The following is a 25,180-nucleotide window of genomic DNA, read 5'->3' on the forward strand; positions in this document are numbered from 1 at the left end:
CCAATTAAAGTCTATTTATTTGTTTGTAATAAGACAAAACATTATAATCCGTTCAACACTGGGCTGGACACTGCAGTGATAAGGAGGCAGGGAGGGAGGGGCAGGGCAAAGCCTCTGAGCTCAATTACGAATGTACAAGGTAGAACCTTCTGGAAGACTCTTCCCTTACTCTGAGGGGCAGAAATAAAAATCACATGATCATCATTGATTCAGATTAGAGAGGACACTCAGCTGGGCCTCAGCATGAAACCAGTGTCAGCGTGGAGGTGGGGAGTGGGGGGAGATGGAGTGCCCTTCCTGCCCAGGATCCACCGGTGAGGCCGCAGGAGCCCCGGGCCGGGAAGTTCTGAGGGAGGGAAGGACACGGTCACGAAGCCCCCACCTGGGGTGTTCCTGTCTCCTGCTCTCGTCCGGCGTGAGACTCTGTGCCATCCCCTCTGCTCCGGAGGGGCAGGCCAGGCAGCGAGCAGCTCTAGGGGCCCTGGCAGAAGGGGCGCCAGGAGCACGTGACATCCACGCGCACACTTCCAGGCACTGTCTCTGCCCCAGAGGTGGAGGGACCACAAGGCACGTGACTATCCCCAGCCCCAAAGGCCAGGTCTCACTTGGTCATTGCGGTGCTCAGCTTCGTCCTGTCTGCACCTGGCCAGGCCTCGGAGCTGCTGCTCGTGGGGCTGGGGGGTTGGGGGAGAGGACCCCCAGGCCCTCAGCGGCGCCTGTCCTCAGCCCGGCTCCCTGCGGCAGCTCAGCTGAATGGCACATCCACCATCTGACAGGCGGTTCCAATCGCTCGGGACAGAATGAAGCAGCCTGCAGGAAGAGGCTGCGGGAAGACTCAGCCTCCTAGTGGGGATGTCGGCACCTGTCTCGTTATCCGCCCGCACATGTGGGGAGCGAAGCCCCAGAGCTCAGTGTGTGGGTGAGAAGCCTCCCCAGCTGTGCCCAGCAAGTGTCAGCCCCGGGTGGAGACACCGGGGCTGCTCCCCGCCCCCCGGGCTTCTGGGTGCTGGTTCTGGACCAGGGGCTGGCCTTCCCATTATTTCGACCCCTCATTGTTCAGAGGCTCCTGTGTCTTTAGGGTCAAGTCTGTCCGTAACACTTGGGTTCCTCCCTCCCAGAAGTTTATTCCGACTTTGGAGGAAGGAGCTGGAAGGATCGGGCAGCGGAGGGGAAGAGGCCGGTGAGGGGCATGGGGAAGGAAGCCCTTTCCCATGCCCTTGCTCCCAGGGCAGCAGAAGAAACAGACCACAGTGAACGCTGCCACCCCCAGGTGCCCGTGAGGCTGGAGCACGTGTGGGGGCCCAGCCAGGGCTCAGCAGAAGTGAAGGTTTCCAGATTGGGAAGGAGGGCTGGAGGAGCCTGTGGGATAGACAAGAGGGAAGCAGGGGTGAAGGCTTCAGCAGAAACACTCTGCTTCCCTCCCCTCCCCAGGGGCCCAGCCTAGGAGCCCAAAGCTGGGCCCCTGGCGCTCCTGAAGTGTGAGCCCTCCTCCAGGTCCAGAGTCCTTTCCAGTGACCACTGGCTCTCCTCGGTCCCAGCACAAACCACAGTACCGACGGGGGTGCCAGCCCAGGAGGCCATGGAGCCCTGCCGCCTGGGCTTGGCCCACGTCACAATCCGCTCTAGGCCGTGTCCATGCACAAGGGGTAGACCTTGGAGTCCCCATGGCGCCTTCTAGCTCTGCCATTCCCTGAGGTCTGGGAGACCAGCTCCCCATGGTGCTCAGAAGCGGCCACGTCTAAGCAGAGCTCTCATCTAGGTGCCCACCACAGGGCAAGGCCGCTGCTGTTAAAGCCGCCATCTACAGTGAAGTACCACCAGGGACACAGCAGCACTGATAACCCCTGGGAAGGGGAAGCTGAGTGTCTGGGGACAGGAGTAGAAGGGGCTTGATCTTTTGGTAACTTTTCAATTTTTGAACCATGTGAATGCATTATTTTTTAAAAAGTAGTTCAGGTAGTGAAAAGATAAAGCTCTGGCCAGGGCTCAAGAGCTCTGCTTTCCCTCCTGAAGTTTCTGAGAGACGTTCGGGAACTATCTCGGCCCCAGGCTATGCTTCCCAGCACCCTGAGCAGCAGGTGCCCATCCAGGGCCTCCTGTTTTCATTGCTGAAAGCACCGCCTCCATTTCCCCAACCACGAGCCCACTGGGCTCTGCTCCCCTTTCTGCACCCCCTGCTCTGGTGTACCTGGGGGAGACCGGGCACGCCCCTGGACTCTCTTCTCCCGAGCCCACGTAGCACCGGGCCTGCAGGTGGGGCAGGCCGACAGGCCTGGCAGGTGCCCACCGGCTCCTCTGCAGAGGACAGCAGAAGTCAGATGGCCGGGAAGGTGGTTTCTACAGAGTGCCGAAGGGTGGGGCCTGGCAGAGACTGCCCGGCTGGCGTCACATGGTCCGGCTGTACTCGATGCCGCCCTTGGTGGAGATGCTTGACCACGGCAGGAAGCTGCAGAGCAGGCTGTGGGCCTGGCGGTAGATCCTATGCGGGATGGAACAGGGGCTCAGGTTTGCTAGCGCAGAACCCAGGTGCTGGATGTAGTCCGTGCAGCTCTGTTAAGGAAGATTCCGACTCGCCTGCCCAACTGCCCCAGGGTGGCACTGTCAGCACAGTGACCATGGGGGCTGCATGCAGACAGCACGCCACTCTTGCAGGAGGCCAAGAGCCTGCTCAGTCTCTGCAAGGCTGGAAAGCCTCATCAGATGGAGGGGACTCTGCTGCACAAAATAATGCAGGGCAGAGCCTGGGTACAAGGGACCTTCTGGGTGAGGCCCCAGGCACCTGGACACCCAGACAAAGGCTGGACAGGACTGGGTGCTGGGGGAGGGGTCTGGAAGAGCAAGTGTTCCTAGTTCTCCCCTACGCTCAGTCCTCAGACTGGCAGGGCCCTGTCTCTGTGATGAGGAGGGGTCAGCAGTCCTGACCCTGTGGACACCCACAGAGACCCATCTTCACAGGAGCTAGGCCTGCAGGCTTTTGGGCCACCCTTGTCTTTCTTGTTTATTTCCCTGTGAAATGGATAAATCCTGGACTCATTCATTTAACTTCTCTCTCTCACATATACACAGTATTTTGGGGGTCACACCCTATGACTATCAGGAAGTCTCCTGGCCTCCACCGAACCTGTCAAGGGCCAGAGAGAGTTAAAGAGGAGGAAGCAGGGCAGGGACACACCTCTGGGTCACGCACCCAGCAAAGAAGGTTTGAACCCAAGTGTTCAAAAACAGCAAACAGTTCATTTCACCTCACTTGCTTGTCTTCTTCCCCACCAGCACACAGCCCCATGAGAGCAGGGGCTTCTGGCTGTTTCGTTCACTGTTGTGTCCCCCACGCACCTGGAACAGGAGGCTCTCATTCGATACTTGATGGATGGATGGATCTTGGGCCAGGAGGCTGAACACCCTCCCCTCACACCAGTCTAACGTCCAGCGAGCGCCAAGTGCCAGAGCTGGCCTGCTTTCCCAATGTCCACACCCAGACCGTCATTTCCCAAGATGTGCCGGCCAGACCCGCCCACAACATCTGGTCCTGTGAGCTTGGCCTTGTGATCCACAAGGCAAACTTGTGATCCATGTGAAGGGAACCACAGCTCCAGCTGGCGCACGGGCCCTGCTAGGAAACCACAATACCTCACCCTCGAAAGAGAAAGGATATAGGATGGTCCAGGGAGGGTGGCCACCGTTGATGTAGAGGACATAGGTGAAGCCATCTTTGAGGACCCCTCGGATGGAATAGTAATAGGGGAGATAGTGATGCTGCTTGAAGTCTCTGTTTTCGTAGAAGTTTATAGCCGTATTGTTGGTAGTGAGGACGTGCAGGTAGATGGCTTTGCAGTGGTCCTGGGCGGTGGTTGATATGTGATCCTTTAAACTCTCAAGTAATAGGGAACCTGCGGAGGAAGAGGCGCAGGGCAAGTGGGAAGGAAGCGTGAGGCACACAAGGAAGTCATCTTTGCAGAGGTCTCTACAGATCTCTCTGCTTTTGGACCGAAGACCGACCTCCCATAACCAACCACTATAGAAGTCCCTAACATGGCCCGATGGGGCTTGTCACCTGAGGCCCTCAGGCATCCAGGACTGCGGATGCCAGCCTGCTAGTTCCCTCCCAGGGGCTGAACCCACAACAGAGACTCACTGATCTTTTTAGACAATGAAGTGTAAACCTGAGCCCAGGAAAATGTGGAATGGACACAAATGAAGACTCTGCTACTCACTGGCTGTGTGGCTAAGTGGGATGGGAATTTGGAGTCATGTGGGCAGCCCAGCACCCCAGGTGTGGCGGGCACCTGATAAATGGTGGCTGGCACTATTTTTCAATTATGTTTTCTACTCTTAATCAAGAATACCTTGGGTCTCTGTCATACAGAGTCAGTCAGAAAGAGAAAAACGAATACCATGTGCTAAAGCACATATATGGAATCTAGAAAAACGGTACTGATGAACCTAGTGGCAGGGCAGGAATAAAGACACAGATGTAGAGAATGGACTTGAGGACACAGCGGGGAAGGGGAAGCTGGGACGAAGTGAGAGAGTAGCATTGACATATATACACTACCAAATGTAAAATGGATGCCTAGTGGGAAGCTGTTGCATAGCACAGGGAGATCAGCTCGATGCTTTGCGAAGACCTAGAGGGGTGGGATAGGGAGGGTGGGAGGGAGGCTCAAGAGGGAGGGGATATGGGGATATATGTATACTTACAGCTGATTCACTTTGTTGTACGATAGAAATTAACACAACATTGTAAAGCAATCATACTCCAATAAAGATACTAAAAAATATATATATCTTGGGATCAGACATAAGCTGTGTGTGTGGCGAGAGGCACGATAAGAGGTGCCCATTCCCAAATGAGGACATTCGGGAGCAGTTATTAATCTGATCTTGTCAGATTTGGGAAGGAGGCCATGGCAGAAAGACCTGGTGTTGTATGGAAAGAGGACAAGCTGAAGGCCAAGGGAGTGGGTGGGTCCATGGGTCTTGTTGGAAGGGGAGGAAGGATGAAGGTCTGGCCCCAAACAGAGGGACAGGGATGGAGGAAGAGACTGAGGGGTATTTATGAGAGACAATCGTCAGAACGGGGCGGTGGGGGGGGGGCGAGTTGGCGATGGTGGTTTATGAGCTCTGCCACTCTTACCTATGCCGTGCTTTCTGAATTCCTTCACTACTCCCAGGCTTAGGATGTATGCAACCTGTGTGTCAACAGAGAAGCTGGAGGCTAGAATATCTCCATCCTAAAGAGAAAGTCAGAAACAGTCAGGTCAGCAGTGGAGGCCCCGGTCCCACTGCAGGACACAGCTCACTTGCCAACTTCCCAGCCATGACACCTGGGGGGACACTGGGGCAGAGGGAACAGAAGACAATAGAGGGTCACCTCCACCCCCATGGAAACGAGAGGGTGTGGGCCCTTCTGCGAGAAACTGCAGATATAAGAGCACACAAAAAAATCACTTCTCTTGGGGTAGGTGGTAGACCAGACAAGGAGGGTCAGGGATGCCAGACGAGTGAAGTCATGGCGGGAAGAAGGAACCGCTCAGCGGGCCCTCAGCATGTGACAGTCCACCTGCCAAGAGACAAGACAGCCCAAGAGAGTGTGAATGTTTTAACTAGGGATCCTACACAGCCCCAGGTGGTCTTGCAGTAAAGGGGGAGGCGGGGGGTAGGGTGGGCAGTGGTGCCCTCCACCACGCTCCGCTGCCAAGGCCAGGCCAAGTGACACACTGCCCCATGTGGGTCTCTTGGTTCCGGAGATGCAATTCTGGACCAGGAGTGTCATGAATCCGACCAGCACAAGGTTCTTTTGTTCTTCTACCTCACAAAGAACTAGAAGGATCTGCCATGTGTATGGTTTTCTCTCCCCCACTGAAAAGGACACTTGGTGACTTGGCCTTTGTGTCCCGTCCACTGCTGAGTGGCTCCCACATGCTGGGAGTGGGCCGGCTCCCCACTCCCCACCCCATCCTCCAAACCACAGTTAGCCTGGACACAGGTGGGCTTGCCATCGGTCTCAGGGAGGTAAGCATCCTTCCTGCTCTTGTGACTCGAAGCCCGCAGAAAGGCCAGTGTACCGTTCACCCGCCTCCCTACTTCAAAACGGCTGTCATTGTGAAGCCTGTGGTCGTGTTACTTAATGCATATACGACTGTGTCACGAACACACAGAAAAAAACCAACCAGGTACAAATCTCACATGCTGTCTGGGCTCCCAAGAGAAAGGGCCATGGAGCAGGCAGCGTGACTGTGTCACAAGGCCCCACAGTCCTGTCCAGAGGCACCGAATGCCAAGTCATTGCCGCATACACCCACCTCCTTGTGTATCTTGGTCCTACTTTTTATTTCAGCTACGATCATTCCCACGATGGCGCCCCTGTAGGTTGCAGCAAGGGAAAAGAACTTCTTGTTGGAGGTGATATCACGATACCATGAGTCTGGGTACCTGAAGAGGAGACAAACTCAGATGAACCGGCCAGGTCAAGTCCAACCCCCGTCGTGCTTCAGAGAGTTGAACCACAGGGGACCCTAGGCTGCTCTGTCCACCACTCAGGGTTGACGAGGGGTCTGCCCATCGCTCAGTCTCCACCGAAGTGTATCACTCTCAGAGTATCATCTTCTGAAAGCGGTTATCTGTCCGGACAGGACTGGAAATTTGATAGGAAACTGATCTTACAAGACACAGAGACAAGAGGGGAAAAACCTCTGATGACGCTGTCCCCTCGAGAGCAGTGCCTGGGGGGGGCAGGTGGATGAGTTAAGATTGATGACCCCCGCAGCCCGTGGACACCTGGGTGATTTCCAAGAACTCTGTGAGACTTTTTCAAGACTGGGGGAAGTGGTGTGGGGAGAGCCAGGTTCGCTGCAGAGTGGCATTTGAGTTTCAGGGACAGGGCCTCAAGGGCAAGGTGTATCCAGCGTCACTGAGGCTGCTCACCAAGTGCCGTCCGAGGGGAGCAGGGAACAGAACCGTGATGCAGTGATGAAAAGGCAGACTCAGCCACAGCCAAGGAGGCTCAGTCGGGAGGGTGTATGGGTTTGTTTCCTAACGGACACAGCAGGTTAGCCCAGGATGCCTTTCACGAGACCAAGAGCTGGAGGAGGGTCTCAGACTCTCCTGGCGACACAGAGAGGTGCTCTACTAGGGTCTGCACTGTAGAGGCCACCGCCCGCCCACTGGAAGGTTCCACAGAACCTGAGCATCACCCAGGCTCCTCTCCTGGTCCTCATCACACTCCCGCCTTCTGACCCCAGCAGTGCCGGGTGGCGCGGCAGCCAGGAGGGGAGCTGCCACCACATGCTCTGATGGGACTGAAGTTCTCTTCCTCATCTTTGGAACCTGAGGCCATAGGCCCAGGAAGCTGCAAGGAGAGGCAAGCAGGTCGGGCTCCTCAGAGGCACAGAGGCTCTGGCCGGTGAGGCTCTACCTGCCCCAGGTGACCCTCAGCAGGGTCTAACCTCGGACTTACTGGATTACTTTCCAGCGGTGGGACTGCTGGGATGACATTTATTTTCTAACCTATGAAGCCGCCGCTAACCCGTGGCCCCAGAAGGTGACAATTCACATTCCCATCGGGGACGTAAGGGAATCCCTCCCTTCCTGCTGGCAGCAGGTTAAACATGTCTGAGGCTAAGGCTCACGGAAATGTGATGACTGGCAGGATCTTGTTTATTTTTAATTTTTAAAAGTTTGCACTATTTTTCTCACTACAAGCTCTATGTGCATATTACAGAAAAATGTAGGAAATACAGACAAGTAAAACCAGAAAAACTTGTAGATGTTAATCATCCACCCACCCGAACTACCGAACACATTTGCTACGAGGTACATATCCTCCTAAGCTTTTATCTTGTATGTGTTTTTAAATAAAATGGGGATTGTGGTACATACTGCTTTCTAGTCTGCTTTTTCCACTTAATATCTCGTAAAAAAACCTCTCCTTGTCAACATATATACCTCTAAGACAGGTTTTCTTTTCCCCAGCAGAATAACATTATACTTTTGCATACACATACCCCGATGTAGGTAACCAATTCCTTTCTGTTAAGATACTTAAGTAGCTTCTTAATTTTCTGAATATTATAAGTAGCACTGCATGGAACATCTTTGTAACTAAAGATTCTCAGCCAAGCCCTTTCGGGGATCTCTAGGAACACAATGAGGTGCAAAGAGCCTGGTGGTAGTCAGGCAGCAGGGCCCGGGGCCCCGACAGGTGAGGTCACTCTGGGCCACCATGGCGCCTTCACAGCAAGCCTTTCAGCTTTGGCACCCGCAGCTCTGCACACATCCCCACCGCCACTCCCCATCCCCCAAGCCACAGCTGGGGACACTGCTCAACTTACTCGATGGGGAACCAGTCGCCGCACAGGTGCTTCACGGTGTCTATGTCATCGTGGCAGAGGAGACGCAGGCTGACCTCGCTGAGGGAGCTGGATGGCACCACCTCTGTCATTCACACCTGCAGGGAGGGAGGTGTCAGGAGGGCGGCCGCACCCACGCTGCCGTCTCCTCCTCCTCCTCCTCATATAACCTGTGAGGCAAGCAAGGTGGGAAAGCTCGCACTGTCCCCCTGATGGAGTGTTCCTCCCCTCACAACACTCCCTGCACTAGGCATCACAGGCACACCCCCACCTCCGCCGTCCCTGCAGGGCAGGAAACCAAGGATCGGGAAGGCCTGGGAGGATGGGGACCCAGGGTCCCCTCGCTGCTCACATGGGATACTCCTGAGCCCCACAGAGGGCAGCCCACCTCTGGTCTGTGTTCTCTCTTCTCTTGGCCCCTCTGAGCTGCCCGCTGAGCGCCCACACCAGCCCTAGTTCTGCCCAGAGGTTCTCACGTCTCTCTCACACCTGCTGTTTTTCCACTGGGGAGACACACGGCCCTGCCAGCCCCGACTCCTCCCAGCCTGGGCCAGTGGCTGCCAACAAACGACCCAGGGCTCAGCAGCCCCAGAGACCTGCTGGATTTAGAGTGGCACTTGCTGGGTGGGCCATTTCTCCTTCCCTATGTGCGCACAGAAGGACTTCAAGACATGCCAAAAGTTCAAGACAGGCCATGAGTAGCAACGATTAAATCAGGAAGCTACATTCAGTCCAGGCAGGAAGGCCACGGGTGGACTCTGACAAAGCACCTGCGCCCCCAGGACTCAACGATCGCCAAGGAAAAGCCTAACCTCGCACTCTTGAGATCCTGCAGTCCCACATCCCCTAGGGATGGAGGCCATCCTCCCAGTGCCTCCTGTGAAATACACAAAACACTCAAGGTTCCCACCTACAATGCTGGGCCTGAAGCCAATCAAGCCTCCAGGCCTAACTTCACGACTGCAGGTAACACTTGGCACCCGGGCACCATGACATCTGACACACACGGAACAGGTAGAATTCTACAAGACAACTGGCCTGGTCTCTTCAAAAAGTCAATGTCATTTAGGGACCTCCCTGGTTAAGAAATCTGCCTGACAATACAGGGTACACAGATTCGATCCCTGGTCCGGGAAGATCCCACACGCCGTGGAGCAACTAAGCCCCTGCGCCACAACTACCAAGCCTGCACTCTAGGGCCTGCGCTCTAGAGCCCACGCACCACAACTAATGAGCCCGCGAGCCACAACTACTGAAACCCATGTACCTAGAGCCTGTGCTCTGCAACAAGAGAAGCCACCACAATGAGAAGCCCGCGCACCACAACGAATAGTAGCCCCCCGCTCACTGCAACTAGAGAAAGCCCGCACCCAGCAACGAAGACCCAATGCAGCCAAAAAATAAATAAATAAATTTATTAATAAAAAAAAAGTCAATGTCATTAAAAAAAATAGACTAAAAAAGACAAGGAGACCTACAACCAAATATGATGTGTAAACTCTTCCTGGGAAAAATAAAAAATTAAACATTTTGGAGAAACTTAAATACTGGCTGGACAGTAGATGATGAATTTATGATGAAATTATCATGAAACTGTAATTAACTGACTTAGATGTGGAGGGTACAGTGCTTATGCAGAAAATCTTAGGAGATGCATTGCTGAAATACTTTGGAGTGAGGTATCATGAGGTCTAAAACTAAACAGTTCAAACATTTTTCAACTGCTTAGAATGCAAATGTGACAAAACGCTATTAGCGGTTGGACCTAAGTGGCAGGTTGATATAAAATAGGAACTTACTGTTCACACATTCAATTTTTCTACGTATTTGAAAATTTTCATAATAAACATCGGGGTTGGGGCAGGGGGTAGCCTGAAGTTACCTAAACTGACTCTAGAAACCACAGTTCTATGAATGGGCACCATGAGAGTCCAGGCAATGCCCAAAGGTCAAAGGGAGCCCAAGTGCAGTGCCCTCCTGCTGTCCTGACCCTGCTCCTGATTGGTTCCCATGAAACACAGGCGTTTCCATGAGGGTCCCCGGGAAGGCCGTGTCCTAACCTGCCACCTGCCAGGGGCCGAATCCACCCTGAGGCTTGACCATAGGGCCAGTGGGGCAGCTGCTCAGTCTCTGAGACTTGGACATGACCCCAGTAGGCTCTGTCCAGCAAGAAGGGCTCCTTTGAGGGGCGGCCAAGGGTAGGCTGGGCAATGACAGGTCTGCCACCGTCCCCCTTCCCCTTCGTGGCACCAGCCAGTCTGACACGGACTAGCTGGGGTGGGGGCTTTAAAGGTCAGGTCCACGGGGCTGGAAACATGGTGACCTTGGTGACCTTGAAGCAGACATGGGGTGAGCGGGGAGGCAGAGAGGAGGTACTACAGGATCTCCATGGCTCTGTGTCCACATCGGGTTCTGTCTTTCTAGCTCTCACCAGACCCTGCAGGGTAAGGACCATGCCACCTTGACAGGTCCCTCTGCACAGCACGGCTTGAGAGCCGAGATGAGAGGGGACCTGCTCTCTCTTCTTCCTCCGTGTTTTCAGCCAGCACCTGAGCACTGCACACTCTGCCCACGTGGGGTCTGCCAGGTGAGGCCCCTCCTGTGACCCCCTGGCAGCGTGGAGGGAAGCTCATCGGGACAAGAAGCCAGTGAGCTCCTGCCTGAGGCCTGGTGGATCCCAACAGGCACCCTTCTTGAGAAGACTTGTCACTCACAGGGGACCTCTGAGAGCCCACTCAGGCAGGGCAGAGACAGCTGCCCATGTCCTTGTTTTCAGATGATAGGACCAGGGACCAGGCCATCACAGACATTAACGTGAGAGGCCTCTGGAGAAAGGGCAGCCACAGCTGCTGGGCTGAGTTCTCGGCTCCAAACACAAAACAAAACCAAAACACCAACCAAACAACAAAAAAATCCTCCCAGACTTGGCAAATCTGACCTTCCCACATCGCCGGTGTTTTTCTTGTTGTTGGGACACACTTTCAGAAACCAAGATGCTGTCCGGCTCCATCTCTCGTGAACAGCTTGGCTGGTCCACTGCTCAGCAGCACCCCCCCACCACCAATGGTGCCCAGGATGTTCTGGTGAATGTGACCTCAGGGACCTCAGGCCGGCCACCTCTTGGGAAATGGACTGTCAACCAAAAATGGCAACTCCTGAGTTTTATGAGTCATCTCTGTCCAGAATACATCCTGGCAGTCACAGCCAGGCCGTGGCTTCACGGTCATCCCAGACCGTACAGTTCCAGGAGCAGAACAAGGCCCAACACATCACACCTGCCACAACAAAGCACTGCTTCCTGCGAGGTTTCTAAACAACCCACTGCACACGTGACCCTCTTTCCCCCACAAAGGGAGAGAGTCCACAAAAAACCTCTAAAAGCACCCACGGAGGTGCTGCTAATCTTGTTGGCATGAAAACAGCACTGTCGTTGTGTAGGAAATGTCCATATTCCTGAAGAGATGCACGCTGGACATATAGGGGTAAAATGCAGAATGTTCTGGAGCTGAATTTAGCTGGAGCGAAGGTGGCAAAATGTTCACAACCCTTGAACTGGATGACGGGTACACCAGGTGGATGTGTGAAAATGTTCCTAATTAAAATTAACCACCAACCTGCCAGACTTCTCCACAGGCTGAGCTTCCGGCATGGACGGCTGCTTCCCCAGGTGATGATGGAGGTACCTCTGCCATCCTGCACGAGGCCACCTTGCAGTGGCCACCCTGCCTCTGCACACCCCTCGCTGGGAACAGCACAGTGCACTCCCTGCTGGCCGCGGCTGCCCACCGGCCACATGCGGGAGCCCTGGAGGGTTGGGTGCCTGGTTCGGAGCTTTCCAGGGGCAGGAATACCATCCGGGACCCAAGTTAAACAACCCCCAAACTCCACCGCGGTTTTAAAGAGGAGGGTGTAGACACCCGAGGACAAGGGCGCCGCTTTAGAAGCTGCCCGAGGGGCTAAGTCTTAACCACGGGGCCAGTTGGCGCCCCTTCTCCTTCCCTCGCGGCCAAGAGCGGGGAAACGCAGGAAACCCCTGTCAAAACCTCGAGCCTTTGGGACGGTCGACAACCCCGCACCATCTGAGGCCGAGGCCTGGCCCTCAGTGCAGTCTTTCCAGAGAAGGCTCCTGAGACAGGCATCCCCCTCTCCCTGTGGCAACTGCCTTTAGGGAAAATCCTGGGGGACAAGCCCCAATACATCACCACCTGCCTAATCTGAGTGGCCAAACAGGATGCCCTATACACGTTCTGCTCAACACTCCAGTGAGGGCACAACCCCTGCTCTAAATTGAGCAAAGGAGTGTAAGCTAGAGCCCACTGTGAGCTCACCAAATAACAGCCCCAATGTGGAAGCAACCCAAATGTCCATCAATGGATGCCTGAACCAATACAATGTGTGCATCCATGCGGTGAATATTTAGTACTGACACATGCTACAATGTGAATGAACACGGCAAACATGATGCTGAGTGAGAGACCGGACATAACGGGCCGCATACTGCACCTTACGATTCCATTTCCATGAAGTGTCCAGAACAGGCAAATCCATAGGGACAGAAGGCAGATTAGTGGTTGCCTACGGTGGGGAGTGGGGTTGGGAGGCTTGGAGGGTGATGGCTAAGGGTGTAGGTTTCTTCCAGGAGTGGTGAAAATGTTCTGACACTGAACATGGTGATGGCTGCACAGCTCTGTGAATACACTGAAAACACTGAATGGTACACTTTGGGTGAATTCATGGTAGGTGGACTGTATCTCAATAAAGCTGTTAAAAAGAAAACAAGGGCTTCCCTGGTGGCGCAGTGGTTGAGAGTCCGCCTGCCCAGGCAGGGGACACGGGTTCGTGCCCCGGTCCGGGAAGCTCCTACATGCTGCGGAGCGGCTGGGCCCGTGAGCCATGGCCGCTGAGCCTGCGCATCCAGAGCCTGTGCTCCGAAACGGGAGAGGCCACAACAGTGAGAGGCCCGCGTACCACAAAAAAAAAAAGAAAAAAAAAGAAAAAGAAAAGAAAACAAAAACCAGCCCCAATCTTGAGAGTAAACGTTTCTTTGGTGAAATGGATAAAAACTATTCTTTCTGAAGGAAGTCACAGTAGATTCCAGAAAGAATCAGAAACTTTCCAGCCTGCAAGTCAAACTGCAGGGGCTCAAGCTGGTACCGGAGAGGGGCTCCTGCAGTGGGGCTGGTCCACACCCCACCTCCCCCAGCCCCCGCCTCTGAGCCAGGCCCACCAGGGTGGGGGATGGGGGCGCTCTGAGGAAGATGAGGCTGAAGGTTAGGGAGGCTGGAGGGAGGCACAGACTCACAGAGATGAGGAAGAGCCGCCAGCCCACCAGGGCCGATCTGGTAGCTTACTCCAGATTTGGGCCAATTTTAATATTTCATATTCAAAGAAAAAAAATCTGTCTTTGGCTTGGAGTGTGTAAGAAGTGACCAAAGAAAGTTATCGAGGCTCAACCAAGTACATCTGTGTTGTCTACGGGTTTTCACAGGGTAAGCTGCTTAGGTGATTTTAAGAAAGGAAAGATCAGGCTCAGATTTGCCCCTGTCTGGGAAGTCAACACAAAGCACAAATCACCGGATGAATTTCAAATCAACTTTTGGCTCCAATACCTGACCTGCACCAGGAAACTCCACATCGTCCTCTTCCTGGAAAACCGGCTCCAGGTGGTTTGTCTGGGGTTTGATGGGCTGAAGCCAGCCTGAGAAACAGGGTGACATGCCTGCCCACCCTCACCACCCTTGGCAGAGCTCCAGGTGTCTCACTGGCTGTGCCCCACTCTTCTCTCAACCAACAGCAAATGTGCTCTGAGCTCCCGCAGAAAGGAGCTGCAGGATGGGATACGTCAGCTCACTCTCACCAGTCTCTCATCCGGAGCTGGTAGGACAAGTGCAGGCAACCAACAAAACCAGCTGCAGAGCCTGGATCTGGGTGATCACAGGCAGACACAGGACACCCGGAGCCACAGGAAGCAAGGCCTTGACCTCTGGTACCTGCGGCAGGGGGCTGATTGCAAGGAGGCTGAGTGGGCACTTCCTGAGGGGACGGAAATGTTTTGTATCTTGATGGTGGTGGTTACACACACAAACACATATGTATACACACACATATATACACACATGTTAAACTCATTGGGTACATTTTGTCATATGTCTATTAAACTTCAATAAAGTTGATTTTAAAACATTAAAAAAATTGAGGCTTGATAGCAAAGAGAGAGACTCATAATAAACGACCATCTCTTATGTCCTGGGATTTATACATTTTCCCCCTAGTACCCTTGGGATAATGCTCTTGACCAAAGAGGCAGGATTTGTTCCCTGTTCAACTTTCAAGAAGAACACTGGGCTCTAAGACACACAGCTATTTGTGGATTCTTGCATCCCTATTAAAAGTACTTCCGTGTTTTCAAAGACCAGTTCTTTAGATGCCTTGATTTAAAAATAGAAACACGTCACATTTAACTAAGGGAAAATGCAGCATGTCATAGTGTTAATCTGTCCCAGCCCAACCAACAGGAGTGGAGAAGGGGGCAGGAAGGCTTGGGGAATGGAGAATCTGGCGCCCGTGTGCCAGAGAGAAAGGAATGGTGCCAGGGAGGGCGAGGTCAAGGCAGCGGTGGTGGTGCAGGTGGGAGGCTGGTGTGGCTGGTCCACCGCTACGGGAGAGGCCGGGGACTGACATCTGACACCTGTGGGGACCCCACCTGTCTGCCCGGAACTGATCTCCTATCACTATGGGCCACACTAAGGGCTTAAGAGACAAGGATTCTGAAGACTCACTAGAGAACAGAGGCCGGTGGGTGAAGCCAGAGCACAGCCCCCGAGTCAGCCCTCTGTCTTAAGGCCTGGGGTGCTGGTGGACGGGCACCGAAGCCGCACAGGCCACCTTTCGGTACGTTTCTCTACAAAGACACAGACACGCCGATACTATGAAAGCAGGGACATGCTGTACGGGAGAAGGCATAGTTCAGGCCTGCAGGGAGAGTTCTCCCCAGGTTTCCTGGGTCTTCATCCTGTCCTTGGCCTTTAGGGGTCAGTGGGTGGAACAATTCCAGGAGGGACAGAAACTGGATTCTCCAAGACAATGAAGGACCCACCAGCTCACTTCTCGGTCCATCCTTTGTCCTTCCCCAAACCTTGTCCTTGTGGGCTGTCTGCAAGCCTCAGCTTCCTTCTGAGCTGAAATGACCTCTCGGGTCCCTGTACTGAAGTCCACGTGGTGGCTGGAGGTGGGTGGTGCCTGATCACCTAGGCATCCCCTCCCCGACCACACTTCCCAAGCGCCTCTGAGTGCTCAGCCAGAGGGATGGAGTGAAAGCCAACATCCTGGGAGCATCTTCCATCCCCCTCCCATTGCCAAGTGCTGGGATTCAGAACCTGGGAGCTTGGAATGGGATTGTTCCAGTTTTGGGAGGGGTTTCCTGGCACCAGCAAGATCCCCACGGCGCACTCCACTCCCAACCAGTGAAGAAAGCCATACACAACCCTGTTTCCTGGAGACCACTCCCCTCTACAGACTGTGTCCTGATGCCCCAGGTCCACAGGGCCTCTCCCTCCTTCAAAGGCACTGCTTCTCAGTCCCGAACAAGCCATACTTAACTTTTAAAAACTGCTCCCATCATCTTAATGGCTTGAGAAGTGCTCTGGACTCCACCTTGACCTCAGCAGACTGCCAGTAGTCAGGCCAGCCATGACCACATTGCCCCTAGAACCTTCCCTTCCTTCTTTTCTTTTCTTTTCTTTTTTAAAATTTATTTTATTTAATTTTATTTATTCATTTTTGGCTGCGTTGGGTCTTCGGTGCGGTGTGCAGGCTTCTCACTGCGGTGGCCTCCTCCGCTGCAGAGCACGGGCTCCAGGCGCGCGGGCTTCAGTAATTGTGGCACACGGGCCCAGTCGCTCCGCAGCATATGGGATCCTCCCAGACCAGGGCTTGAAACCGTGTCCCCTGCATTGGCAGGCGGACCCCCAACCACTGCGCCACCAGGGAAGCCCCCTTCCTTCTTTTCTTTTACTCCTGTTGGTTCAAAATGGTCCTTTCTCCTTGCTGAGGCTAGGCCACCCTCCACTTGTGCTCTGGACTCTGTGCCCTCCACGTGCTCCCAGACCCTGCAGGGATGCTGGAGTCACCATGCCCAGGTCAATCCCAGCTCTGCTGTCCACTGGGACATCTCTGTCCTGCTGCATGCTTCAGCTCTCCTATCCATCGCTGGGAAGATAAATGAGATGGCCACTAATGGGTACCCCAGTCCCTGGCCCAGCTCCACATCTCCTCCCTGCCTGGCCCGAGCACCACCTTCTCCAACATTTTCGATCTGCTCTTTTGCACAAATACCCTCCAGTGCACACCGCCCCCTCTCTCCTGGACAAGCCTCCCACCACCTTCTCTCCCTTCAATGGAACTGCCCGCACTGCCACATTTGCTGCCACTTTCTTGCTTTACTCCCGCCCCAGCTCCCCTCTGGCCTGGCCTCTGCTCCAGCACATGGTGACAACACACTGACAGTCTCCCCCGCTGCAACCCAGCAGCCTCCCTCAGGAGTCACCTCCCTAAACTCACTACAGCTCACATCTCCGTCAATCCCCTTCCTGAGCCCTCAGCTCCCTGCACCCTGTGACAAAGCACCGCCCTGGTCTGTCCCCAGCACTCCAGGTGTCTTCTCAAGCGAAGCACAGGAAAGATTAGCACACACTCGTCCATGGCACTAGAATGAAAGACCGCTGGGCCCTCAGGAGTGTGAAATTCTGCAGGCGCCAGGCCTATCGGCTTGAAAAACCCAACAGCCATGGACTCCAAGCTCTTGCCTTCAGGATGGATGATGCAGAAAAGGAACTATAAGCCAGTGATGGACACAGGGCACCGCCCTGCACATCAGTAAAATGGGCTGAAGGGCTCAGAATGGCAAGTGAGGGAAACTGAGCACTCAGCACAGCTTGTCTGTTCAAATGAGCAGCTGCTCGTGGTGGGGCAAGCCGTCTCCAAAGCAGCCTGGGCTCCTTCCAAAGCCTCAGAGTAGGAGGAACATGAATAATTTACAGGCGACAAGAAACAGACACCCAGCACTCCAGTTCCAAAGAGCCTCCCTCGTACAACCCACTTCATCGTGCCCAGACGGGAGCCCACGTGTTCCTCACACACAATTTAAGACACATCCCTTCAAACATGAACTGATAACAGTGGAGGATTCCATTTGTGTGAAATTCTAAAACTGGCTGAAGGAACCGATGGCGACAGAAATGAGAATGGGGCTGGTGGAGGTCAGAAGACACTGAGAGGGGGCAAAGGGCGACCCGCTGGGTTGGCAGTGACGTTCCACGTGTCCTTTGGGGTCACCAACCGTGTGCATCTGCACACTTCCCTATTTAAAAATAAGACAACGGGTGGTCCAGGAGCAGTCCGGGGACAGCCCATTTTGGCTTTCTTCTGGGCCAAAGCTTCTATCACCTCCCGCCCATTCCACACTGAGAATCCATTCAGTCATTTGTTTACCAAAATTGTACTAAAAACCCAGGGACTGCTCTAGGCACTGGGGTCGCAGCAAAGAGCATCGTTGGACATCTCTGATTATTGGGGGAGCTACTGAGCAGAGAAGGAAGGTGTGTGTTTTCCTGCACTATTACCTAAATACTCTCAGAAACCCCTTCTTTTGCTTGAGGAATTCTGAGGCAAACAGCACATCAATGAACAGGAAAAGTGCTGTCCACCAGGCTGGGCTGGGAGGGGTTAACACAACTGTGGGAAGGGATGCTCTCCTCCCTCAGCCACAGGAAAGGTGAGGAATCCATCCCCTTGCCTCAGTCAAGATGTTTTTCTTGGGCTTCCCTGGTGGTGCAGTCGTTAAGAATCCGCCTGCCAATGCAGGGGACACGGGTTCGAGCCCTGGTCTGGGAAGACCCCACATGCCGTGGAACAACTAAGCCTGTGCACCACAACTACTACTGAGCCTGCACTCTAGAGACCGCGAGCCACAACTACTGAGCCCACGTGCCACAACTACTGGAGCCCGCATGCCTAGAGCCCATGCTCTGTGACAAGAGAAGCCACTGCAATGAGAAGCCTGCGCACCTCAATGAAGAGTAGTCCCGGCTCGCCGCAACTAGAGAAAGCCCGCGCAGCAACGAAGGCCTAACACAGCCAAAAAAGAAAAGATCATGTTTTTCTTATTTGTTCTGCCTCCTCGAATCAAAGAGTTCTGGGAGGCAAAATATTGAGGCCCGAAACATCCCATGTGCGTGGGACACAAACAAACAAGAGGATCATTGATTCACAACATTTCTCAGAGGGCCTGTGAAGCAGGAGGCAGCAGAGTCCAGGGCTAAGCAAAGCTTCGAGGCCACCAGATCTGGGTTCAAATTCACTGTCCAGCCGCCTGCCATGTGCGGGTTATGAGACGCAGGGAGGGCTATAAAGTGGGGATGGAAGTCCTCATAGGAAGCATGCAAAACGCCTGCCAGGCAGTGAGATGTAAGCCCTCTGCAAAAGGTGGTCGTGACTGCCAGGTGCCAAGTTCTCTGCCAGGGGCCGGCGAACTTGGGGACCCGCAGTTGGAACTTGGGCCATCACCAGATTCTCGAGGATGAGAAGGCAGAGATAAGGGCACTATACAGCTCAGGGCATCCTGCGTTTCAGAGCTCTGCCCTTTAACTTTACACTATATCCCAAGATGAGACATCTTATTTTGTTTTAAATTTTATTTCATCATTTTGCTTTTTACCTCATGTCCATGGTAAAGTGACCAGATGCGGAGGGCATGTCCTCGGACCACTGTGCACGTATGCCACCTGCGACCCCCCACACTCCTTCCAGAGGCAGAATCCTGTGGTTGTTCTAAGGACCAGCATCCCAGCAGTTGATGGGCGGCCAAAGGACTGTTCGTCTTTTGTGGCCCCACTTGGTCAGAATTGGGGAACTACAGCCCAGGTTTGGGGACAGACAAGGACAAAGAGGGAAAACAGAGACAAGAATGTGACCTGGGAGAAAAAGGGCCACTGAACTGGGGGCCAGAGATGTGGAGCCAAGAGCAAACCCCGAGGTCCCCTCTCCTGAAAGCTTCGGGCACATCTCCTCTTCCTGGAACGGAAACGAAGTGCAGGCGCGCCTCCACTGCCCACCACACGTTCACACCCACGGACTCGGTCAGAGCGCGAAGCGGAGACAGCCGGGCTTGGGCTGGACGGGTCACCAGGACGGCTGGGCAAGAGGCGCCACTGCCCCATGGCTTTTCAATTGGGGATCTTGGTCAAGCTGGGACAGGGCTGCCAAGAATGCTGATTCCCAGTTCAGATCGAGGGAGTGGGTCAACCAGTTGGGTTTAAAAACAAAACAAACAACAACAACAAAAAACACCTGTAAATACTAGGTTGGGGTTGATGGTGGTAAGTGTATGCATTTAACGGTAGTAAAATGTACGTATTAAATACACATCCTTGGACTTCCCTGGCGGTCCAGGGGTTAAAACTCTGCACTTCCACTGCAGGGGGCACGGGTTCGATCACTGGTCGCAGAAGTTCCACATGCCGCAGGGTGCCGCCAAAAATTAAACACATGTCCTTGACTGACACCCAAGACTGGACCCTACTGAGAGCTCTAACCCAACTGAGAGCGAGTGAGTTCTTCCACAGAAAACTTGGGCGGCTGCAGGTGCCCTTAGCACTGGGGCAGTGGGTGAAATGGACCACTGGCTGCTCAGTTTGAAGGGGAAAAGCACAGCAAAGGGGGCATCGGGCTTCAGAAACCCTGCCTGCCCCTCACCGCTGCCCCTTCAGCAAGCCAGCCCCACCACTGGCCTTTCTGCACTTTTCCCATCTCACTCTGCTGGGTTTTTTTTTTTTTTTTTTTTTGTGGTATGCGAGCCTCTCACTGTTGTGGCCTCTCCCATTGCGGAGCACAGGCTCCGGACGTGCAGGTTCAGTGGTCATGGCTCACGGGCCCAGCCGCTCCGTGGCATGTGGGATATTCCCGGATCCAGGCACAAACCCGTGTCCCCTGCATCGGCAGGTGGACTCTCAACCACTGCGCCACCAGGGAACCCCTGCTGGGGTTTTTTGTTTTATGTTTGATTTTAATCTCTACTTCTCTGGGTTTGCATTTAAGATCCTTCAGAAACCAATAGATGTTAAATGTGAAAGTGGGTCAAATTTGGTATAAATTAACAGTTGATCACGAGGTTAACTTTTATAACAAAAATTATTTTTAAAAGTAATTCAACCTCCTGTCAGCAATTGCCTCTGGAATTAAGGCAGATGTTGGTGTCCTACATCACTCGCTTCTGTATCATTTGAGCTTTTTTTTTAAAACAATGAGCTTGGGTTGTTTTTATTAACAGAAAAAAACAATACTTCCAGGTGGTATGTGAAAATTATGAATACATCTTTTATATTAAAATAATCTGTTTTAATTAGTAACAACTTGGGAATTTTACAATGTCTCTTCAAAGTATAAGTAGAATGGTTACCCATTTTGCCCCCAAATAGACCCTCTTAGTGCCAACGTTTAAGCCACATACCCTTGGAACAGAATGGCATTTATGCACTGATGCTAGAAATAAACATTCTAAACACAGACCCACATTTGTAATGAAGCAAAGAGGAGGTAGTTGTGGATAAGGATGCCGAATAGACTTGTGAAAATATTTTAAAGAGTTCCTGTGCAACTATTAAAAAGAAAATTTAGTGGCCATATAAAAATCAATTTTTAAAACTATTCATAGGTTTCAGGACAGCCATTTAAAAAAAAAAAAAAACGTTTAAAAAGAACATTCCCCTTTTGTTAAATGCTGTTTAAAACTATGTTTGTGAAGCAAAAACTTGAAATCCCCTCCTCACCCCAGTCCCAATAAAATGACATTCATAGTTTCTTGCGTTTCCTACAAGAAAATAAACTTTTTTAATAGGAGAGGGCTTGCCTGGTAAGAGGCCCAAGGGGTCTTCTGAGGTGGTGGTTGCACTGGTACGCTCATGCCATGACCGCTGGTCAAGCAGTGTGTATACTTCAACAAAAAAGTTAAAAATGGGAGGCCAGAGGAGAAGCAATACTGTAATTTGACAGTAAGAGTAGAAAGAGCAGCAAATATCTGACCAGCAAGACCTTCTGAATAGTTTACAACTAGTCAGGAGTCATCTTCTAAAAATAAAAAAAATTTTTTTGAAGTAGCAAACAGCTACTGAATGCTACAGAAACCATGGAAATATTGTTGTATTAACATTTTCCAGATAAAAATCATTTTCAGTAGCTAAGGGACAATTACCCAAAGACTATTTTATAAAATGAAATTGCTTTCTTCTCAGTTATTTTTAAGATGGGCTCAAATTTCACTACTTTGCTGCCCCAATACTTTGCTGCCCTATTTCAGGAATGCAGGAAACAAAAAAGAGGAACACAATTTGCTTTCTAATAACAACAAGAAATAGAACTGGGAAGAATTCCTTTTTTTAATGTGGTCTGTTAAAGATGACAAAATACTTTTCTTTGGTCTTCCTGTGGAAGCAAAGGGAACAAACATTTGTTCTGTGTCCCTTTCCACAATCAGCTCCTCTTTGCTTCTTTACAATTGTGCATCTCATTAGAACGTTTAGAATGTTTACTTCTGGTACCAGTGAACAAATGCCGTGCTATTCCAAGGGTATGGGGCTTAAACGTTGGCACTAAGAGTCTATGAATTGGAAGAGACATTTTAAAGGCTCTACGTTGTCACACTCACAGGTGGTTCTCGCCATCAATATTCAGAGTGTTGGACCCCTCCCTGCCATGTAGGCCCTGCCTGAGCAGGAAGTGGGCCTCAGGTGAGGAGATGGGGAGTCTGAGATGCCCACAGGACGGGACTAGGGACTGGCCCTCATGCATGGTTACTCCCCCTCCACCTGACCATCCAGGCTCAGTGCTGTGGGCACCTCGGGGTGACTGTCACGTGTCTGCCAGCCTCTGCAGTGGGGCACTCAGTGGAGCACTGGTTCCACTGTTGATGTAGACCCCAAACTACTTCCTGCAGAAAGCCCTGGCTCCCTGCTCAGATCCCCTTCCCATCACTCCACAAGCACTGAGCAAACACCTTCAGGTTCAGAGTGGAACGTCAACCCTACTATGTATGTGCTCACTGGGTTTTCAAACACATAGGCCTCTCTTTAATCAGCAGTGTAAGATATCTGGGCTTCAGATAACCCTGACCTAGCCTGTCAGCCAGCCTGTATCAGAGGTCACCCTAAAAAGAATGATATTTAGGGAAGGAGGCCTGATCCTGGAGTTATCAAAGACACTTAGAAATACTCATTGAATGAAATTCAACATTTGGCCTTAGCCAGAATGAGACCCAGGAGTTCCAGCATCATTTCACCAATCAGCATTTTACTTGAAAGCACTGCACATGGACAGAAGCAGGACCAGCTTCGGCACAGAGTCTATATCCCAATCTAGCTTTCTGCAAACGAAGAACTGAGGTGGAAAAGCCATGAGGACTTTGTGGATTGCTTCCAGAAAGAGATGTCAGGGGAGGAGGTGTTGGCGGTAAGATGTAGAGATGCAGGAGCCACCATTTAAGAGAAGACATGGCCTGACAAGCAGCCAGCCTTCTACTCAGGTAGGAGAGCTGTCACCAACAAGGAGAGACCTCTGGGTCATTTTAGCAGAGCAGAGATATGCACTGCCCCGCACTCAGAGCTCTGAGGATTCTTCTCTACACTGTGTTCCTTGTGGCTGCTGCCAGGTAAGGATGCTGTGTCCACCTGGTCTAAACACACCTCGGGCTGCCTGAAGACAAACTGCTGCTAGCAGGTCCAGTGAGGCTGGGACCGTCTGTGGGGCAGAGCACCTGGTGAGCAGTGACGGCACCAACCTTCTTAGTTCTACTGGGTGTCTTTTATCTCTCCAATCTCCTAACATCCAGGGATTTTCTTCCATCCCAGGCACAGGCCAAGTTGCCAAGCAACCTCAACAAGTCACATCAGAAGTCTGAGAGTGGGTGCGGTTAAAATAAACATGGTGATAAAGTCACTGTAAGTTACAACGGGAGAGGCTAAAGATAAGACACACACAGACCTTTTAAAAAAGTGTCTGTATTTTTTATTCTGGCTTGTGAACACCACACCATGCCTTGACTTTGTTACTTACAGGTTTTAACCATCTTTATAGAAACCCAGCATGTCTGCAAGCTCAGTGAGATGGAACTCCAGCAAACTGTGGCCCAAAGGAGAAGGAGCTCACGCACACTGCTTTCTCAAAGGGCCAGTTTGCACTTTAATTGTGACGTACAAAATCCTGGAACAGGGGAGATGAAGACCTAAGTGCAGAGCCATGACTGACTTTGTCCATTTGTTAAATGACTGACGTTTATATTTCAGCTACCCTTGAGTTTCTTCTGGTCTGGAATCCCTTCTTCTCTAACTGAGCTTAACTCAATTCAGGGATTCTTGTGAGAGAGTATTTGTTTTGCTCCAGCCCCTTTTAATTCAATGTTGTTCAAGACTCCCCTTCTCCCCACCTCGCAATCCAGTACTACTGGCCAAAGAACTTCTAAGGCTTATCTGTACATCACAAAGTACTACACGGAATGTGGTATTTCTATAGATGACCTGGAGTCACAGTGACTTTCCCGGTTCAGTCAGTTAAGCATTAACTAGAAGTTTTCTGCCTTCCATGCCCCGGTAAAATATCTGCAACCAGCAATGTTCTCTCCAGTTCTGACTCTCTGATTAACAACCACTCCAGGTACCACAGGGAGCTACCCTGTGGGGCTGTTATCCTTTTCCTTCAGGACAAATTAGTAAGAAAATGGCATGGCTCAAGGATTTGGCAGAATGAAAACAGACCAATGAAGCAGGCAGTGTCCATGTTTATTGCAGAGTAACTCCTTTCCTCATCTACAGGCCCTGGGCTCCGTCACCCGCTGGGCACACAGATCTTTGCTGTCAGTGGTCTAGGGAAGGCACTCAGCCTCCCTGAAAATCTTCCTGGGGCACAAACCACAGAAGCTATAGATTCCCTCTATTCCTTGGGAAGTGCCCGATAGGGCAGAGGAGGTCAGAGGTGGTGTAGGGGTCTGCATGGCTAGTCTGTAAACTACCAAAAACGTAAGGAATAAGTTATCTTAATCAAAATGTACAGCTGAAGGAGTAAGATGTGGAGACGACCAAGAAAGATTCCCAGGCTTTCAGGAGTTCACGGGAGGGCAAACAAGTCGGCAAATAACTACAGTCCGTGCAACAAGTACTAAAGCAGAGGTAGGGCCGGGCGAGGCAGCGGTGAATCACTGAACTGTGAAAGAGGACAGGCCCTGCACCTCCCGTGAGACCTAGGGTGTAGTAAGGGGCAGGCTGACCTGAGGATCCAAATTTCCCCACCAACTCGTCCTGGGGCCTCGCACGGAGGCGTCCCAGGCAAAAGGGTCGGAATCGCGCCTCTCGGCACCCCTGGAGTCTGGGGTCGCGGCTACCTCCTCACCCTGGGAAGCGTGAGCTCTGAGGCCGTCCCGAAACACCGCGGAAAGATCTGGGCTCCGACTGGCGTGTGCCGCGCCCCCGGCCTCCCTTGAACGGACGGGCAGTTCCGCGCCCCGCCAGGGCCGCCTAGGTCCCCCTGCACCCCGGCCGTCCCCCCAGCTGCGCTCCCTGCCTCTCCCGACCCACGTCCCCGGCCGGGTCCGGCGCCCCACTGCAGGCCCGAGCCCGGGATGCCTCACCTCGGGAGGGAGCCGGCGGCAGCGGACGGCGTTGTGAGGCTCAGTGCATCCTCGGTTCTCAGGGAGCCAGGAAGTGGGACCGCGCGCAGCCCGCAACGAGTTATGTAACCAGCAGGGGCCGCAGCCTGGAAGGAGGCGGCTGCCCGAGGCACTTCCGCCTCCC

The 25,180-nt window shown here is 52.7% G+C and overlaps 1 protein-coding gene across 1 annotated transcript; it reads right to left on the reverse strand.

The window, feature by feature from the left end:
* On the reverse strand, positions 1-25,180 carry NAA60 (N-alpha-acetyltransferase 60, NatF catalytic subunit). The gene is made up of 7 exons (XM_081256366.1): positions 25,018-25,180; positions 8,331-8,446; positions 6,303-6,432; positions 5,135-5,231; positions 3,652-3,887; positions 2,189-2,541; positions 1-1,359 (listed from the first exon to the last, which is right to left on the reverse strand). The coding sequence occupies exons 2-6, from the start codon at positions 8,438-8,440 to the stop codon at positions 2,386-2,388; spliced, it is 729 nt and encodes a 242-aa protein (XP_081112492.1). The 5' UTR covers positions 8,441-8,446; positions 25,018-25,180; the 3' UTR covers positions 1-1,359; positions 2,189-2,385.

This window comes from Mesoplodon bidens, assembly GCF_964165515.1.
Source record: "Mesoplodon bidens genome assembly, chromosome: 15".
In the NCBI taxonomy this organism is placed as follows: domain Eukaryota; kingdom Metazoa; phylum Chordata; class Mammalia; order Artiodactyla; family Ziphiidae; genus Mesoplodon; species Mesoplodon bidens.

Excerpts from the sequence above, each read along its gene's own strand:
- NAA60 (XM_081256366.1), bottom strand. The coding sequence starts at position 8,440 with ATGACAGAGGTGGTGCCATCCAGCTCCCTCAGCGAGGTCAGCCTGCGT. Across the intron at positions 6,433-8,330 it reads GGCGACTGGTTCCCCATCGA|GTACCCAGACTCATGGTATC; the intron begins GTAAGTTGAGCA and ends TCTCCTCTTCAG. Across the intron at positions 5,232-6,302 it reads GGACCAAGATACACAAGGAG|GATGGAGATATTCTAGCCTC; the intron begins GTGGGTGTATGC and ends CTTTCTCTTTAG.